This window comes from Gracilinanus agilis, chromosome 3 (genome assembly GCF_016433145.1).
Source record: "Gracilinanus agilis isolate LMUSP501 chromosome 3, AgileGrace, whole genome shotgun sequence".
NCBI classification, from domain to species: domain Eukaryota; kingdom Metazoa; phylum Chordata; class Mammalia; order Didelphimorphia; family Didelphidae; genus Gracilinanus; species Gracilinanus agilis.
In genome coordinates this window covers 236,334,050-236,349,386 of record NC_058132.1, presented here as the reverse complement: position 1 = coordinate 236,349,386, position 15,337 = coordinate 236,334,050, and the positions used below count along the sequence as shown (strand labels likewise).

At 38.2% G+C, this 15,337-nt stretch overlaps 1 protein-coding gene across 1 annotated transcript in view; it reads right to left on the bottom strand.

Moving 5' to 3' along the window:
- The window catches only part of FRZB (frizzled related protein), a 57,694-nt gene extending 43,077 nt beyond the window's left edge, over positions 1-14,617 (bottom strand). The window contains exon 1 of the mRNA XM_044666471.1: positions 14,089-14,617. Coding sequence (XP_044522406.1) covers positions 14,089-14,560 — 472 coding nt within the window. The 5' untranslated portion in view covers positions 14,561-14,617. The remainder of the gene's footprint in view (positions 1-14,088) is intronic.
- Positions 14,618-15,337: the final 720 nt, after the last annotated feature.

Below are 15,337 nucleotides of genomic sequence, written 5' to 3'. Positions count from 1 at the left end.
GGGGGGGGGGGGAGGGAGGGGTGGTACTCAGTCTCCAGGGGGATGGGAAGGTCTGGAGGGGGCAGGGCACAGCATGTGGAAGGTTCACCATCACTGCTATATAATGAACATGGCCACTCTTCTCAACCCTACTATCTTAAGAGACTTGTTTATAGATAAATAAAAGGCTTTGTCTATATTCTTATTCAACAGAGGGGGTGGGGGTGGGGGCAGAGTAGGATATTTAATTTTAAGATTAATCCTTTCTCCTCTTAAAATCCAAAGGTTGTCTAGGAGTGCCAAGATAAGGAGTACAGGCTAATGTTAAATTTTCCACATGGGAAGCACCTATCTCTTGGGATCAAACCATAGTCCCACCGGAATTTATGAAAAGTCCCCACTTGGGAGATCACTGATCTAGACAACTTTTTAGGTCCTTTGAGGTTACAGTGTTTGTTAACAATGTTGGCATCCTGAATATTTTCTTCTCCTTGGGATTTCTAACTGTATTCTTATTCTTCTCCTTGTCTAACCAACTTTTCTCTATCTCCTTTGCTGGATCACCATTTATGTCCAACTCCTTAACAGTGAGTATTCTCCATTGCTTTGTCCTATACTTTTCTGAGTTTGTGATCTTATCAGCTGCAATAAGTTGAATTTTCATCTCTATGAAGAAGATTCTATAATTTAAAAATCCAATCTTAATCTCTCCTGAGCTCTAGTTCTATATCACTAACATCTCTACCTGGATATCTCATACTTAAGGAAAATTCATTATGTCCAAATTAGAATTTATTATCCAACCCTTTTCCCAATTCTCCTGTTTCTGTACCACTATCCAAAGTTTTACATCCTCAGTATCATCCTCAATTCATTATTCTTAGACATCTACCTTCCAGAGAATAATTCTGTCTAGTCAATTTTATCTCTACAATGTCTCAAACAATTGGCCCTTTTTTCCATTTGCACAGCTACTTCCCCTATTCAATCCCATTGCAATAGTTTCTTGTTTTCCCTTCAAAACTTGACCTGTTTCAATATATCCTTCATATAACTCCCAAACTGATATTCCTCAAGACATAAATCCAACCATATCGCCCTCCTCTCTAGAAGCTTTTACAACTCTCTTTGGCCTCTAGAATCAAATATAAACACTTATTTAAATATTTTTTTCAATTTGGATCCAACTTTTCTTCGACTTGATTTTTTAATTCTGAACTAACGACGACAAAAAAGAAAGAGCATTTTCATACGTACAGCAAAATTCAAAAAATAAAATTCTATATGAATAATGTCTTTTTTAACTACATAATACATTTTCTTTCAAAACTGTCCCATTTATCTGTGTTTTCCTTCCATTCTCTTTAATGCACTTAAAAATGATACAATGGTTTTCTTTTTCTGGAATCACTATTTTTAACTTTCTTCCACTTGACTTCCCCATTCCCCCATTAAAAAAAAAACAACAACTGAAAGAGAAATAAGCAAATCTTGTAACTAAGCTAAGAATAGTTAAGGAAAAAAAAATTCACATAGTGGCCATGTCCAAAAAGATGTTTCTGTCTCTGGAATCACTAGTTCTCTATCACCAGGTTATGTACCGTGCATCATCATAGTTCCCCTGAAACTGTGCTAACTTCTCTCTCTTGACTTATATCACATTAATCCCTCTTATGGTTTCTATGTTCCAGCCAGTTTGTCCTATTTTTTATTTCCTGAATTCAGTTCTCTATCTCCTGCCTGTATACCTTTGTATATACTGTCCCTTATACCTGAAAAGTATTCCTACCTCACCTCTGCCTCTTAAACTCCTAAATTTTCTTCAAGAGTCAACCCACAGGGCAGCTGGGTAGCTCAGTGGAGTGAGAGTCAGGCCTAGAGACAGGAGGTCCTAGGTTCAAACCCGGCCTCAGCCATTTCCCAGCTGTGTGACCCTGGGCAAGTCACTTGACCCCCATTGCCCACCCTTACCAATCTTCCACCTATGAGACAATACACCGAAGTACAAGGGTTTAAAAAAAAAAAAAGAGTCAACCCACAACAAGCCTTTTTTCATCCTTCTAAGTGCTAGGCTTTCTTCCTCTTTATATAATCCTCTATGTCCGTGTTGGCAAACCTATGGCACATGTGCCACATGGGGCAGCTCTTTTCTCCCTGTCCACTGCACCTGAGACCAGGAGCACTTTCTCCCCTCCCCCTGTCTGGGTAAGGGGGAAGCTCGCATGCTGTGTGAGAGTACAGTTTGGGCATTCAGTCTCTAAAAGGTTCATCATCACAGCTCTATGTATTTCTATGTTTGCATGCTATATTCCCCCAGTAAAATGTAAACTATGAAGTGAGAGTGTTTGTTATTTTGCCTTTAGGTCCCCAGGATCTAGCATAGTGCTTGGCAAGATAGGTAAGTGCAGTAGATAGAATGCTGGCCTTAGAATCAGATAGACCTAAGTTCAACTACTGCAGAAGCAGGACCTTACTGGCTTTGTGAACCTAGGCAAATCATTTAACCTTTCTGTGTCAAATTCCTCATCTATAAAATGGAAGGAATGGATTTGATCATGCGAAAGGTACCTCTCACCTTTGAATGCACGATCTTTGTCAATATTAGTAGAGGCTTAGTAAATGCCTGTTGGGTTGAATTGTTTCACTATTTTGTTCTGAAAATTCATGCTTCCTTCAATCTCAGAAATGTTATATTTAAATCTAAACAGTCAGTCAGTCAAAAAACATTTATTAAGCATGGGCTACATGCTAGGAACTGTGCTCAGTGCTGGGTATACAAAAGAAAGACAAAAAGATAAAACTTTCCGACTGCAATATAGATGAGTTTTGAATTTACAATCCTTTTGAATTAATTATCAAAGCTGTTGCTCTGTTCCCTTGGCACAAATAAGTTAAGAACTGACTTTTTTTCTATAATTGAAAAGGAACAATTAAATATAACAAACATTTTATAAGGGACTACTATGTATGAAACATACCATTCAAGAACCTGGGAGTACAAAGACAAAGAAAAGGTCTTTTCCCTTAAAGAGCAGGGAGGGATTCAACATGTACACAGTAAAGTAAATACAAAGTAAGTTGGTGAGGGAATGGTACATCAACAAGGAGGAGGAACAGGGGAAGCTTTCAGAGAAGCTTTGGCCCCTGAATGAAGATTCTGAGAGACTAGACTCAACAAACTAAGTGTTACTAAGTGCCTGCTTTTTGCTAAGCATGGAAGATACAAATACAAAATAAGAATCAATTCCCATCTTCCTGAGCTTATGTTCTACTTGGGGCTATAATACAAATAGATAAGTAAACATAAGCTAATAATTACTGTTTTAATTCATTATTAGGATGCAACTGATGTCATCAGGAATAAAATTTCATTTCTTACAAGGCTCCATTCTGCTATACTGTTTCTCAATCTCAGACCAAGATAGTTGTATGGTATAACAGTGTGGTTTGCTGTAGCCAGAGATCTCGAGTCCAAATCCTAGTTCTGGTACTTAGAACTTCTGTAAACTCAAGCAAGTGCCTTTACTTCTATAGCCCTCAGTTTTCTCATCTGTCAAATAAGGGATTTAAATCTCTAAGGTCCCCCATCTCTTAATTTAGCAGCCTATACAAAGAATTAGCTATAAATAAAACTGAACATATCATACTGATATAGTATATGAATATCTATTTTCCCCTTGTGAAATCCCAGGTAATTTACAATTTCTACAATTCCAACTACATCCAAAGTAATCTATAATCCATAAAGGAGAAATTATAAAGTCAATTTTTCTCTACAGTCTGAAGTTTTCAATTCCTTTATATCATCCCATTTCCCCCTTACCACAAACCCTTTGCAACCCTGTGTATCACACTAAATAATTCTTCCTTCTTGGTATTTATTCCCTCAAATATTTGTAGACTGGGGTTAAAGAAAAGATTCTCTGTTCTTCCTAGAGTAGAGAAATGATTCAACTACAGTTCATACATGGGAAAGTTTGCTTCCCTTAGATTCTGCCAAGATCAAGAAGACCTTGAGTAATCACTTGATGAAGAGCTTTCATAGCATAAGGTAGAATGATGAAGAAAGCTAAACCCAATGGACAAACCAGTAGAAAACCTCTGGCAAAACCCCACTGAGTGTGCTCTGTAAATCTGTATTAAATATTAGCACACTGTAGATGCTTTTGCATACTTTGTTTCTGTTTCTGAGATAAAGCAAACTGCGATTAAATGATTCTCTTGAATCTGAGATTCACCCCTATCTGCATAAATTCATATTCAACCTATAATCCTTAAACACAAATAAGATCTTCCTTTCCAGTTACATTCTAGCTATGATGCCAATTTCTGAACAGTTGTCCAGTATATCTACATAATAGTAGCACAACTGATTAGAAAAGAAAAATTCAGATCAAACTTGCAGTCCTGTCTACATGACAATAAACATTATTATTAAGAGCTATTTTGCCCAATTATATGGCTGAATTTTTCATTGAATGTATGTATTGAAAGTGAAGAATAAATCACGTTGTCAATTATATACCAGACAGTCCTAGAATAAGCATTGACCAAAAGAAATGTAATGCCAATCCAATCCTCAGGAGTTTTTTTTGAGTTAGGAGTAGAATTTAAAGATTTTGTGGACTAAATTAAAGAGACCAGTTCTTTCCATTTTGGAACATCCTAATTTTTTTTCTAACAACCTGTAAAGTTTAAGTTTCATGAAATAATTCTCCAAAATGGGAAACATTAAATGGTCCTGGGCATCAGAGGTAGCTAGGTGGTGCCGTACATAGGATATCTGTCTTGGAGACAGAAAGACCTGAATTCAAATATAGCCTCGTTTTGGAGCTGTATGATCTTGGGAAAGTCACTTAACCTCTATATCGCTCAGTTTCCTCAACTGTAAAATAAGGATAATAACAGAATTACCCACCAGGGTTATTATGAGGACCAAATGAGATAATATTTGAAAAGCACTTAAAATGCCATAGAAATGCCAACTATAAGCAATGTCTAATATGAAGACAAAGACTAGGAAGATCAAGACACAGGGAAAGTGGGGGCAGTTAGGTGGCTCAGTGGATAGAGAGCCAGATGAGAGGTCCTGGGTTCAAGTCTGGCCTCAGACACTTCCTTGCTGTGTAACCCTGGGCAAGTCACTTAACCCCCATTGCCTAGCTCTTACCATTCTGCCTTGGAACCAATACATGGTATTGATTCTAAGGTGGAAGATAAAGGTTTAAAAAAATAATAAGTTAAGTTATGGAAGTTATGGAAGATCACACAGGTAGTGACTGAGGTCAAATTTGAACTCAAGTCTTCCTGACTCCGAACCCAATGTCCTATCCACTGTACCAACTAGTTGCTGTCAAAAAAAAAAAAAAAGTTTAATATATATAGCTCAGAAATTTGGCCTTTACATAACAAATTGGGATCAAGCCTCCTCAGTTTGGCATTGGACCCTGAATACAGGGGGAATCAGGTTTTTAATGCATTAAAAAAAAACAGGCTATAAACTAAGATACAAGATTAGGTAATCTGATTTCTAATTGGAAAAGAGATTAGGGATTTTCCAAATTAGGAGAGGGAAAGTGAACAGGTGTAATTCCCTTAAATCAGAAAAGGAGGTGTCCCACTCTACCCAGAGTATCTGTGTTCAATCAAAGGGACAAAAAAACTGACTGACCAATACGGGACCAGTTTTCAGCTAAGACCCATGGGTTGTTTGAGACATAAAATTGTGAGAAAATTCTTTGTATCAATCTTTGGATCTGACTAGATTTCTCATCATTATAACCTAAGTCCTTAGTTAAGGGTCTCCAAGTAACAGGTAGAGGTGGTCCAGCTCCCCAGTCATGAAGGGCTAGCTTCAAACAATACAATAAAGTTTTCTCACAATTCTTATAACTGAATGAAGCTTTCCCACAAGACAGAAATTTGACTAGACCAGTGATGGCGAACCTTTTAGAGATGGAGTGCTGGGTCCCGCCTCCACCCTACTCACCAGATTGAGTGCCATGCCTCACCCCAAGATAGGGTGCCATGCCCCTCCCTCATCAAGTGCCAGGCATGTCCTGGCCCCCATTACCCCACACAGGGCAGGGAGGGAGCGCTCCCATTGGGCTTCTGGGCAGAGGGGCAGGTGAAGTGAGGAATGTCCCCAGTGAATGTAGAGAGGGGGAGGGGAATGGCTGAGCTCTCTGCTCTCCTCCAGCTCTGCCACCTGTGAGCCACCCGCCTTCCCCACTGTGTGCTCCTATTGGACTGCTGGACAGAGGGGCAAGGGATGTGAAAAAAATGTCATCAGGCATGATGGAGAGAGGGGAGCAGCTCCGTCAGATTCCCTCTGCCTTTCTAGGAACAAACTGGGGAGGGGGGGGGCAAAAGGGGGAGCAGCCACATGCCCACAGAGAGCACTCTGAATACCATCTTTCGCACCCATGCCATAGGTTCACCATCACTTGACCAGACCCATATTGAATAAAGAGAGAACTGAGCTAGATCCAGAATTGAGTCACAAGATGGAGTCAGTGTGATTCACTCAATTTTCACAATTCTCTGTTTGACTATAACTTGGTAAAGTAGATCCCCAGTCCTAGCATGGGACCTTTTTATTAAAAGGACCTCAAAATTTAGCTAATTTGAAAACAGAGGACAGTTAAGGATATGGAAAGTTCTTGCACTAGAATTTCTGGGTCCCTTTTCTATTATAGTCTAAGGTTCAGTCTTGGGCCTGTGACATAAAGGGTAGCTTCTTGAAACTATAATCCTAACAGCAGGTCCCCTATCCCTCTACCCTTTAGTTAGGGACACTGGAGAAAATGAGATGAACTAAATCCACCTGACCCTTGATCCCTCCCACTAGTCCAGTCCAGCCTGACCCTCTACTATCAAAATCTAAGCTGGGAAGTTTGAAAGACAACCAATCTATGCTGAGTGCCAAAAACTCTGGGCCCTGGTTCTATGAAGAGCCAGGCTTGGCAAACTATTTTGTAGGTATAAACTCCCACTGTATCATTTCATTACCTAAAAACAATTATCTCTTCTGGCACATTACATAGTAACTAAAAAGTTTGACTCCACCACCTCACAAAGGTCCTCAGAATAGTTTTATTGTTGAAGAATTATTATAATAATTCAGAGACGCAGTCTTGATATGATAAGAGAGAGAATCAGTCTCACAGTCACAAAGAGAGTCACAGTCTTCAAGTCTCTTCTCTAATATACATTAGCAATGTGACTGCAAAGAAGTCATTACCTTCTCTGTGCCTAAAAGGGAAAATAAGATAAAGAGATTTCTAAAAGAATTAAAGTTCAGTTGATTGATTCCAGGGTTCTGATTAAGTGCAATGGGATCCTCAAATAAAGAAAATAATTTGTTGTTGCAGTACATATAAGTGTGTTTACACACACAATACACACAAACACCTGTTTGTTTTTCCTCATTCTCCATCTAGAACTTCTTTTTCTATTAAGGATGAAACTATAATTATCGTGAATATTACAGCATTTTTTTAAGCTTGGAAATCAGGTTCCCATTGACTGAAAGAATGTTTTCATGCATTTCACCTTGGAATCTTTCAATGAGGTTATTGTGCTGTGTCTGGTCTGGTCCTCAGCAATAGGTAACTCAGGGGCAAATTTTCTGAAACTCCTTCTCTTCCCAGCATCGAAAGGGATTGCTTTAGAAACAATTAATAATGTCATTGAAGAGAACGACAATAATGAGACATCATATAAAAATCTATGGGATGCAGCCAAAGCAGTACTCAGGGGAAAATTTATATCCCTGAGAGCATATATCAACAAATCAGAGAGGGGAGAGGTCAATGAATTGGACCTGTATACTAAAAAACTAGAAAGAGAACAAATTAAAAATCCCCAGATAAAAACTAAATTGGAAATCCTAAAAATCAAAGGAGAAATTAATAAAATTGAAAGTAAAATAAATATTGAATTAATAAATAAGACTATGAGCTGGTACTTTGAAAAAACAAATAAAATAAAGTACTAGTTAATCTATTTTTTAAAAAAGGAAAGAAGAAAATCAAATTAACAGTATCAAAGATGAAAAGGGTGACTCCACCTCCAATGAAAAGGAAATTAAGGTAATTATTAAGAACTATTTTGCCCAATTATATGGCAATAAATATGGCAATCTAGGGGATATGGAGGAAAATTTACAAAAATATAAATTATCTAGATTAACAGAAGAGGAAATAGAATACTTAAATAATCACATATCAGAAAAAGAAATTGAACAAGCCATCAAAGAACTCCCTAAGAAAAATTTCCCCAGAGCCAGATGGATTCATAAGTGAATTCTATCAAACATTTAAAGAAACTAATCCCAATACTATACAAACTATTTGACAAAAAATATGCAAAGAGGAAGTTTTACCAAATTTATTTTATGACACAAATATGGTACTGATTCCAAAGTCAGGCAGACCAAAAACAGAGAAAAAAATTATTTAATGAATATAGATGCAAAAATCTTAAAATGAATACTAGCGGGGGCAGCTAGGTAGCTCAGTGGAGTGAGAGTCAGGCCTAGAGACAGGAGGTCCTAGGTTCAAGTCTGGCCTCAGACACTTCCCAGCTGTGTGACCCTGGGCAAGTCACTTGACCCCCACTGCCCACCCTTACCAATCTTCCACCTATGAGACAATACACCGAAGTACAAGGGTTAAAAAAAAAGAAGATACATTTAAAAAAAATGAATACTAGCAAAAAGTCTCCAGAAAGTGATCACAAGGATTATCCACTATGATCAGGTGGATTTATACCAGGAATGCAAGGATGGTTTAATATTAGGAAAACCATCCACATAATTGACCATGTCAACAACCAAACCAACAGAAATCACATGATTATCTCAATAGATCAGAAAGAGCCTTTGACAAAATACAATACCCATTCTGATTGAAGACATTAGAAAGTATAGGAATAAATGGGTCTTTCCTTAAAATAATAAACAGTATATATCTAAAACCATCAGCAAGTATCATCTGCAATGGGGACAAGTTAGAAGCCTTGCCAATGAGATCAGGAGTGAAGCCAGTTTGCCCACTATCACCTCTATTATTTAACATTGTACTAGAAACACTAGCAGTAGCAATTAGAGAAGAAAAAGAAATTAAAGGGATTAAAATAGGCAATGAGGAGACTAAACTTTCACTCTTTGCAGATGATATGATGGTCTACTTAAAGAATCCTAGAGAATCAACTAAAAAGCTAGTGGAAATAATCAACAACTTTAGCAAAGTTGCAGAATACAAAATAAACCCACATAAATCATCAGCATTTCTATGTTTCCAACACAACTCAGCAGCAAGAGGTTAGAAAGAGAAACTGCATTTAAAATCACTCTAGACAATATAAAATATTTAGGAATCTATTTGCCAAGACAATGTATTAATTAGAAATTTTGTACTTTTAGACTCCATTTCCCAAAATTCTTTCCTTGTCCAAAAATTCCTTTCCCCTTTTCCTTTACCTGCATCTTTACATTATTATTTACCTAGTTTTGTAAACTCCTCCCTCTCTCTCTCTCTTCTTCTCCCACATGTGTGGTCAGGGAAGTGGCTTTTTTCTTTACTGACCTTTGCTATTTTGTCCTTTTGCTTCAAGTTATTATAAATAAACTTTATAAAATTAAAATACTTGGAGTATTTGGACATCAGCGAAAAAAGGAATTATATGAACACAACTACAAAATTAAAATTAGATCTAAATAATTGGAAAAACATTAATGGCTCATGCATAGGACGAGCTAACATAATAAAAATGACAATCCAACAAAACTAATTTACTTATGCAATGCCATACCTATCAAACTACCAAGAAACTTTTTTACTGAATTAGAAAAAATTATAACAAAGTTCATTTGGAAGAACAAAAGATCAAGAATATCAAGGGAAATCATGAAAAAAAAAATGTGAAGGATAGGGGCCTAGCAGTACCAGATCTTAAACTGTAGTATAAAGCAGTGGTCATCAAAACAATATGATACTGCCTAAGAGACAGAAAGGGGGATCAATGGAATAGACTTGGGGTAAATGCCCTCAGCAAGATAGTATACCATAAACCCAAACATCCCACTGTTTGACAAAAACTGCTAGGAAAACTGGAAAATAGTATGGGAGAAATTCGGTATAGTTCAACATCTCATACCCTATACCAAGATAAATTCTGAATGGGTAAATGACTTAAATATAAAGAAGGAAACTATAAGCAAATTAGATGAACATAAAATAGTATACCTGTCAGATCTATGGGAAAGAAAAGAATTTAAGACCAAGCTAGAAATAGAAAATGTCACAAATATAATATGAATAATTTTGATTAAATTAAATTAAAAAGCTTTTGTACAAACAAAACCAATGCAACCAAACTTAGAAAGGAAGCAACAAATTGGGGAAAAATCTTTATAACAAAAACCTCTGACAAAAGTCTAATTTCTCAAATACATGAGGAACTAAATCAATTGTACAAAAAATAAAGGCATTCCCCAATTGATAAATGGGAAAGGGACATGAATAGGTGGTTTTCAGATAAAGAAATCAAAATTATCAATAAGCACATGAAAAAAGTGTTCTAAATCTCTTATAATTAGAGAAATGCAAATCAAAACAATTCTGAAGGTACCACCTTACCAGCAGATTGGCTAACATAACAGCTAAGGAAGTAATTCATGTTGGAGGGGATGTAGCAAAATTGGGACACTAATACACTGCTGGTGGAGTTGTGAATTGGTCCAACCATTCTGGAAGGCAATTTGGAACTATGCCCAAAAGGCTTTAAATGACTGCCTGCCCTTTGACCCATCCATACCACTGCTTGGTTTGTACCCCCAAAGAGATAATAAGAAAAAAGACTTGTAGAAAAATATTTATAGATGCGCTTTTTGTGGTGGCAAAAAATTGGAAAGTGAGGGGATGTCCTTCGATTAGGGAATGGCTGAACAAATTGTGGTATCTGTTGGTGATGGAATACTGTTGTGCTAAACGGAATAATGAAATGGAGGAATTCCATGTGAACTGGAATGACCTCCAGGAATTGATGCAGAGCAGAAGGAGCAGAATCAGGAGAATGTTGTACACAGAGAATGACACACTGTGGCACAATCGAACGTAATGGAATTTTTGTACTAGCAACAATGCAATGATCCAGGTCAATTCTAAGGGACTTATGAGAAAGAATGCTATCCACATCCAGAGAAAGAACTATAGGAGTAGAAACACAGGAGAAAAAAACATTTCCTTGATCACATGGTTTGATGAGGATATGATTGAGGATGTAGACACTAAATGATCACTCTTTTGCAAATATTAATAATATGGAAATGGGTCTTGATCAATGATAAATGTAAAACCAAGTTGAATTGTTCATTGGCTACGGAAGTGGGGAGAGAAGAGGGGAGAGAAAGAATATGAATCATGTAACCATGGAAAAATAGTCTAAATTAATTAAATTAATAAATGAATTTTTAAAATAAACAAAATAAAAAGAAAGGGATTGCTTTGAGAAACTCCTGATCTGACCAAGCTACCCTCAAAAAAAAAAAAAAAAAAGATTTTTCTATAAGGTCATTTTTAAAGCCCCACAGTAGCTAGGAGGGAAGAGTTTACAAACACATTGCAATCTGAACCATTGCCATCACACTGCCTTTGTAAGGAGTCTGAAAGAACCACCAGCCTTTAAAGGGTTCAAAATCGACAAGCCAAGATTCTAGTATAGATTTCTCTATGACCTGTCCCTATAATGAATATGGAGACACAGGTCTACTATTTGGGCACACAGTAAATGAAGCTGAAAAAAGCCATTGGCACCAGTTGTGTTCTATAACCAGTTCTTGGTTCAATGTCAGTAATAACAACTTACATTTTTTCAAACCTTTACCTTGATGAAATCACAAGTTTAGGTCCTATCTCCTTCCTGGCTGCCCCACCAAATTAAAATGACTTATGAACAAGGGTAGAATGGCAGTGAATGTTAACAATGGGCAATGGTAAATGAGAACATTCCCTTCTTAAGAAATCACAATCTAATATACACCCAAAACGCACCTAAGTTGGCTATGGACATAACCTGTGATGTCATTGGTATAGGAAATTTGCAGGTGTGAAAACTGCTCTCAAAGCAGATCAGCACATTCTTTGCAACATAAGTCTTAGAGAACTGACAAATGGCTAGAGCAACTTTATCAAGGGTCACATATCCTGTATGTCAAAGACATGATTTGATTCCAGGTCTTCTTGGCTTCAGGCCAAATCAGTATCTATCATGCCAAAATACTTCTCAAAGATAATAAGATGCAGAACCATGGGGGAGATGGGAAGGAATCATGGGAATTTTTATTGAAGAGTACTTTAGCAGCCAAAGTTTTATAACTACTACCACCAAAAAGCAATATTATATTTCTTTCTTCCCCTGCTTACCTAATATTGGATAAGCAAATATGCTGGAAATTAGGAAAGGACACTGAAGGGGAAAAACTGGTCCATAATTTTTCAAAAAACAATACCCTGATCATTGTGAGTTATTTATAGCTAGTTATATATTTCGGGGAAGAGTATAAGAAAAATAGATTTTTTTTAAGTGAAAATCAAGAAAGAAGAAATCAAATGGGTGCCTTTAGAAATGAAAACAGTTCATCTGAAATGTGAGGGAAAAGTTTTTTTAAAAGGCTCTAAAGCATCATGTCTACTTTTTAAACTGATGATGGATAAAATTAGAATTCTGGGCTACATGGTAGGAGAGAGGAGTTTATCTGGATTCAACAGATCACAGTGAATTTGTTTCATTAGGATATTAGGTCTTCTAGAGAGCACAATTGGAATGAAAAATAATAGGCAAACTGTGATTGGTTCCATTCTGTTTAGAACCACAATGAAGTTTTATGGGCAAGTGTGGACAAGGCAATATAGAAGCAAATAGAGAGTTAAAGGGATTAGGCTGCCTGGAGAGAAAGGGTAAAATGAAAGTATAAAAGGTCAGGCTGCTTGGACAGTGGAGGCAAATGTTGAATGAGGAAGGAATGGTAAGAGTACTAGATAAAGAGAAAGAAGAGTAAGATTAAGAATAGGGTTATTCTTAGTAAGGGCATAAAAGATTTTTAAAAGTTCTTTGCAAATTTTAAAGTGTAAAGTAAAATATCAGTTGTTAATATTACCCAAAAACTTTTCCAAATGACTTTAAAGCATGCATTTTAAAGTTTAGTAATAAGATAGGAGAAAAGTAGAAATTCATTAGTGTTACACAGTAGTTTTTTATAACTATTTCCAGCATGAACTGAAGAACTATTTATCTCAGTGAAGCTAGAGGGGGAATTTAAGGTAAAGACAGATGCCCAAATTAGAATTTGGCCAGTACACTGCAGTTACAATCTATGCATTGTAGCAAGGTTACATAAAAAATGACTGCAAGAGAAAGAGCCCAAAAGTTAAAAAGTGGGTACTTTCTCTCAAAGTGAACTGGCACATTCTTAATAGCTGGGTGCTTGGGAAGTTGCTTGAGGCACACAGAGACGTCCCAACACTACACAGCCAATAAGTATCATGGGTAGATTGGAACCAAGGACCTCCTAACTCCAAACCCATAATGCTATCTAGAAAGCAATGCTACCTAAAGAGGCAGAAAGTGAAAAAGCAAAGTCACCCAGAACACTGGGAAGAAAAAAACTTGTGGAGGGTTAACTTAAGAATGGTTGAGGAAATGTTAAGAGAAAAGCAGCCTAGTCAAAGGAGAAGCTTGTGTTGGTATAGGCAAAGTTAGTTCCTTTGAGTTCATGAGAGGCAGAAAGAGAAGGATTACTTAAATTGTCCATTAGAGATCTAATATGAAAGGAATGGATGGAGTATTAAGGGATTTAAAGATCATATATCATCAGGCAAGGAGCATCAGTTTGGAAGGGTAGTAGTGAGTCAAGATCAGGAGAGATTCTTGCTGGGTAGAGGCATGATTAAGGGTGTGAATGTTAATACTGAAATAGGAGATTAGATCTGAAGGGGAAAGGTAAAGTGAGATGGGTTGAAGGCAAGGAACCAGGACTAGAAGTGGAATGGGATCCAAGAAGGGAAAGGGTGATTTAGGAGGGATAAGGGCAGATGTAGCACTCACCAGCTCCATCAGCGGTGACTATGGCCTCAGGAGAGATGCAGACACCCCTATCATACACAGGCAGTTCTTCACAGGCCAAACTCTCTGGCCACGAGTGGCGGTATTTGATGAGGACCGGCTCACACCCCTGCCGAGCTCTCTCACACACAGACTTGCAAGGCTTGATGGGCTCATGCTGGAAATCAATAGTACAGATAGGTGCATACATCGCACAGAGGAAGAAGAGCAGGTCTGGGCTGCAGCGGGTTCCTAGCAGGCCTTCAAACTGTTCGATGGCCAAGATGGCATTAGCCTGGGTGCTGTGGTGCAGGTGGTTGGGCATCTTAGTCATGTTCCAGGGAAGGGATTTGCACAGGGGGATGCGCACAGGTTCACAGGCTGCACTCTGGGATCCGGGCACCTGGCTGAAGAAGATGCCTGCCACAGCAAACAGGAGCAGCAGCAGCATCTCTGCAGAACTGCAGCCAACCATAATCTCGGTAGAACGGGACAGAAAGACTAGAAAGCTAAAGGAGGCGGAGAAACTCTTTCCCTCTTCTTTTCTCCTCTCTCAGCGATCAGTGAGTTTCTTCCTCGGAGCAGTCGTCCAGCCTTTCTTGGATCAGATTTCTCTACTAAGGTCCTACCGGCTTCTCACAGAAGTCACTGCTGGGATGGCTGCTGCCGCTGCTCTCAGTTCTCACCAGCATCTATTAATTTCCCTTCTCTCAGGCAGAAACATCAGACTTCCCTGATAAATCAGATGTGAGGAAAACAAGAGGGGAAAACAAACAAACACCAAAGCAGAATCCAGTTGTTTGTGGAAAGAGTTGCGGGTCCTCGGGATCCCAGAAAGCAGCTAAAAGAATCATGAAATCCTCCAAAGAGAAGAGGAGGAAAAGGGGGAAAGCAAAAGGGTGGGGGAGGGGGGAGGTTATGGTGGGGGAAGGGAGAAAAGAAAAATGGGGAGAAAATGCCTTATTTCCAGAGAGGAAAGGGGGAAAGCATTGAGTAAGAGTTGGTAAGTCTTGAAGTTTAGTGGTTGAGGGAGAGGGTGCGCAGGCACTGAATTTCTGAGTAGTGTTGTGGCTGCTAGGAGGGACAGGACCAGCTTTGAAATGAGGTCTCTGCTTCCAACCCAGCTCCTTTTCACGTTCGCACCTCATGGCCAAAGAGAGAGCTCCTCCTCCCGTTGGAGTTCCAGCCCTCCCCAGCCTTCTCCTCTGTTCAGAAAAGAGGGGGAGGGAAGAGAAGGTGATGGGGGATGTTA